Source organism: Psammomys obesus, unplaced genomic scaffold (assembly GCF_907164565.1).
Source record: "Psammomys obesus unplaced genomic scaffold, mPsaObe1.curated_primary_1811, whole genome shotgun sequence".
Lineage (NCBI taxonomy): Eukaryota > Metazoa > Chordata > Mammalia > Rodentia > Muridae > Psammomys > Psammomys obesus.
Window position 1 is genome coordinate 23,121,231 of NW_026596039.1, and position 4,608 is coordinate 23,125,838.

A 4,608-nucleotide genomic window follows, 5' to 3' on the forward strand; every position below is an offset into this window, starting at 1 on the left:
GTTAAGAGAAACTCACAGGGTTAACTTCTCCACACCTTTAAGGGATTCTAGCTCTCAGAGCTCCCTTCAAGTGGACTGGTAGGCTCTCCTCCCTTTCTAGTAGGTGCTACCACCCAAACCCACCTGTCGGTACTGTAAGCACTTACAGGACTTGTTCGTTTCCAAACGGCTGTCACTAAACAGGAACCTTATTTCTCAGACAAGTAACTCATGCTGGCTTTGAACTCAAAGGTCCTACCCTGACATTTTTGAGATATAACTTTTTGAAGCCTGTTGCATCCAACCAAGACCAGTCCACCTACAGGTTCAGCTTTTTTATTGGACACGTTAACAAGAGGTTTAGTCAAAAAGACCAAAGCCCATGTCATCATCAGACTCTTCAGATTCTTCCTTCTTCGCTTCCACTTTCTTCTCCTCAGCTGGGGCCGCAGTAGTGGCTGGGGCAGGACCTCCTGCCGGTGCAGCTCCAGCTGCTGGAGCTGGCCCACCAGCCCCTACATTGCAGATGAGGCTCCCAATGTTGACGTTGGCCAGGGCCTGCAACACAGGAATAGCTAGGTTAATGCTTTTATTCCAGTCTTCATGATCCAATGGCAATGTTCAACACTTCACCCGTGAGACCAGACCAACACACAGAACCACAGCCTATCGATAACTGGTCCTGTATTTGGTAGAGATAAACCAATTTTCCCCCATAAAAGGGAAAACTGTTCTAAAACAACCCAGTAAAACAAAGTAATGGACATACTTTCAAAATTCCTAGACTCCTTGAGGCCGGCCCCACTTGTTGGTTGCCAGAAATAAACCAATTTCTAAGACTAGAACGTAGCTTTCTGTCTTAAAAGAATCTCGCTGTTTCAAATACAGGAACTTAAAAGCCACAAACTTCAAATCGTGGACTAGGTTTTAATTTGTTAGAAATCAGGGCTTGACATAAGTGCTACTCTAGTAAGTACAAACTACGACACAAAATTCAAGAGGGGCGGTGGAAAGGTTCCAGCAGGGCTAACTCAACTTACCTTTGCAAACAAGCCAGGCCAGAATGGTTCAACGTTGACACCGGCCGCTTTGATGAGGGCATTGATCTTATCCTCCTGGAACACAAACGCCAAGCCATCAGAGCGCTCAGAATGCGGTTAATACCAAGGCACCAAGTCGCTTATAGAGATATGTTGCAAGTTTGGTCTAAGTGCAGCCTCATGAAGACAACGGCCATGTTTCAAGTCTCGGCGGCTAGTTCGAGTCCTAAAGCCCAGAGGCAAAGCGATCCACTCCGAACACATGAGCTGACTACCACAAGCGCGCACGAGACCGACGTTCGCGTCGTCTCCATCTGGACCGCGCGGGCAGGATCCAGCAGGCGTGCCAATGGCCCCCGAGCTATCGAATATCCGGGAAGCGAAGTGAGCCAGCCGAGTGCCCGGTGCCGCCGCACACTCACGTGGCCGCCCGCGGTTCCGCCCGCTGCTCACTTACCGTGACCGTCACCTCGTCGTCGTGAAGAATGAGGGCGGAGTAGATGCAGGCGAGCTCGGAGACTGAGGCCATGTTGCGGGTTGCCGGAACGGTGCTAGTCGCCGGAGAAGTGAGGGACTCACCCCAACGCGGCCTTAGCTCCCTCGGAAGGACCGAGCACCTTGGCGGCAGCGGAGGAAAAGGCCGCGCGCGCCTGCGCGAACCAACTTATGGGGCCGCGCCGACCAATCGACGGCCGGCTCCGGGCGGAAGGGGCGGAGCCAAAAGCGAGAGGCGGTGCCTGAGGAAAGCAGTTCCGGACCTGCGCTGCCGGTTTTACGGCCTACGCATGTTGGAAGTGCTAAACTTCAAGGCTTGGCAAAGCAAAGTCGAGTTACCGGGGGACGCGCCGTTTCTGGCCTGTTTGAACTGCCAGGGACGCCCCGCGGCTCGGCACGCTGGAAAAGAGTCGCTAGCCCCGGCGGTCACGTGGCACGGCGCGCGCACTTGGCCCAGGCTCGCTGATGAAGTGGTTGAAGACCCTGAGGGGTTTGGCTTAAACAGGACAGGTCATCCCAAGAATACTCAAAAGTAATTCACTAAGAAGGCACAGAGGAAGCCAGGCGTAGGACAGCCAAAGCTACACAGAGAAAACGTGTCTCGAAAAACCAAAAAAGAGAAAGAGAGAAAGGAAATAAAGGGAAAGGAAGAAGGGGGCTGGAGAGAGGTAAGAGCACTGACTGCTCCTCCAGAGGTCCTGAGTTCAATTCCCAGCCACCACATGGTGGCTTACAACCATCTATAATGAGATCTGTTGCCCTCTTCTGGCATGCAGGTGTACTCGCAAACACAACAGTGTATACAAAATAAATAAATATTAAAAAGGAAGATGGGAGGGAGGGAGGAAGGCAGGCACATAGAGCTAGGCGCGGTGGCAGACGACTCGGGGAGGCTTAGGCAGGCTGATCTCTGATATTGAGGCCAGAGAGAAACCCTGTCTCGTGGAGGGAGGAGTTTTAAAAAAAAAAATGCACAGAGGCTGCTAGAGATGGCTCAGAAGCTAAGCCATCTTGCTGCTCTTCCATTAGACCCAACTTTGATTCTGGCACCCCCCACCCCAAACTGCCTCACATTTTAGTTGCAGGGCGTCCGATCCTGCAGACATCAGCAGACATGCTCCACAGAAAGAAGTAGGAGACCACATGATAAAATTCGGCAACTAATACATAGACCCCTAGAAAACTAGGAGAGTGACTTTCATAACCTGATAAGGGTATTGAGCAGACATATAAGGCAAGTATCAATAGAAAAACTTTTTGAACATTCTTTGAAAGTGGGGTAGAAGCCCGTAGCACTCGGAAGGCAGAAGCAGGTTGATCACTGATTTAGAAACTTTGGTCTACAAAGGGAGTTCCGGACAGCCAGAGAAAAAAGAAAATGGAGCACAAACACGAATGTCTACCTTTGCTTCTATCTCAGTACACAGTACTTACTTTATCCTTAGCAATAGAAACCCCGAGACAGTGCTCATACATGCAGTCAACTTACAAAACACAAACACGCTTCAGGTTGGGGTGCAGCTCAGTTGTAGAGCTCTTGGACAGCTTGTGTAGAGGTGACCTTGGATTCCAGTGTTAGGAAATTGAAACCAGAGCCTCATGCATAATAGGTTAACTAGTTGCCTTAAAACTCTCGTTTCAGCACCACAAACATTAGTTATGAAATAGTTACCAAGAGGAACCTAAGTAAAGCAATAGTTTTCACAGATAAGAGTTTAAAAATGGTTAAGTCTCCAAATTATATAGTTCCAATCAAATTTTTATTTATCTCAATAGACTGACAAGGTGGTCCCAAATCTGAAAACAGACAGGGTGTGACATACCCCAGCTGGACTTGAACTAGCTGAGGATAACCTGGAAAGTAGGATTTTTCCTGCCCCACCTGGGATTGATTTTACTTGTGGTGCACTGCTACACTCAGTTCATGAGTGCTAGGGACCTAACCCAGGGCCTGGTGTACCCTGTGCAAGCACTATACCCACTCAACTACATCTGAGGCCCCCTTAAACTCACTTTGAGACATGACCTTACTATACAACCCAGGCTCCGTGTGAAAGATGCTGTGTAGTCCAGGCTGACCTTGAATTTGTGTTAATCCTTGTCTGCTGAGATGGGATTAGAGGCTTGCACCAATACACCTGGCCCTTGACAATTTCTACTTAGGTGTTTTTGGCAATGCAAATAGATGCACAGACAAGAACAGAGACCCAGGCAGTACACTGAGAGCTGCTGAGAACTTGATAATGTCAGTAGAATGTAGAGATCTAAGGAGAGGAGAGTGGAAAACAAAGCTCTAGCCACAGATGGGTGTGCCTCTCTTGTAGAATGTACTCTCTGCATACTGAGGGCCTGGAATTAATCACTAGCATCACAAATAAATGTGCCATAGAATAGAAAAGTCACAGGCAAGGAGATTCAAAGTTGCAAGGAACATGCAAAGTCCTACATACCCAAAAACTTACTAGTTTATTGCAAAGATTCTTATATTTTGGAGAAACCAAACTCAACACTTACAATCTGGAAATACTCATTAAATCAATGAAATCCCATTTCATGTCTGTCAACTCATACAAGGTACCTCTGACACCAAGAAAAGAAGATGGGGACTGAAGAATTGCTAGTAAAGTGGTAAACTGGAAAAAGAAATTTGCAAAAACCTGTTAAAGCTAGCTGGGTGTGCAGTCTCCACCTTCAGAGGGGTGCACAGGGGACGATGTGCAAGGCTATTCTCCTCAGTGTAAGGAAAACTCCCAAGCACTGAGTACCAGATACACAGACCACTGCAGTGGGAGCATGCTGAGGGAATGGGCACCACACAACTTTGCACTTCTTAATCCTTTTTATTTCGATTCTTATGGCACAAATAAAGGTGAGAAAGTGAATATATACACACAGGATTCTAAATACCTTCCTAAAATGGTTTTACCATTGGCTAGTCACCATCTTTATTTTGAAATTCTTAATTGTTAAATATATCTAAAGTGCATTTTTTTTGCAGCTAATCAATAGCAGCATTTGTTTTTTATATATATATATATAAAACCTTACAAAATATTCAAACGAGTTTTAGACAAGTCACAATAAAAAAAAAAAA

General features: G+C 47.0%; 1 protein-coding gene across 1 annotated transcript; it reads right to left on the reverse strand.

Annotated features, from left to right (window-relative positions):
- Positions 1–299: 299 nt before the first annotated feature.
- Rplp1 (ribosomal protein lateral stalk subunit P1) lies at positions 300–1,670 on the reverse strand. Its single transcript, XM_055622327.1, has 3 exons — positions 1,477–1,670; positions 1,020–1,094; positions 300–537 (listed from the first exon to the last, which is right to left on the reverse strand). The coding sequence occupies exons 1-3, from the start codon at positions 1,546–1,548 to the stop codon at positions 340–342; spliced, it is 345 nt and encodes a 114-aa protein (XP_055478302.1). The 5' UTR covers positions 1,549–1,670; the 3' UTR covers positions 300–339.
- Between the last annotated feature and the right edge of the window lie 2,938 nt (positions 1,671–4,608).

Bases quoted from the DNA above. Each gene is read 5' to 3' on its own strand.
- Rplp1 (XM_055622327.1), bottom strand. From the start codon at position 1,548: ATGGCCTCAGTCTCCGAGCTCGCCTGCATCTACTCCGCCCTCATTCTT. The intron at 1,095-1,476 runs GTAAGTGAGCAG...TTTGTGTTCCAG, and splicing joins ACGACGAGGTGACGGTCACG to GAGGATAAGATCAATGCCCT. The intron at 538-1,019 runs GTAAGTTGAGTT...CCTGTGTTGCAG, and splicing joins GGCCTGGCTTGTTTGCAAAG to GCCCTGGCCAACGTCAACAT.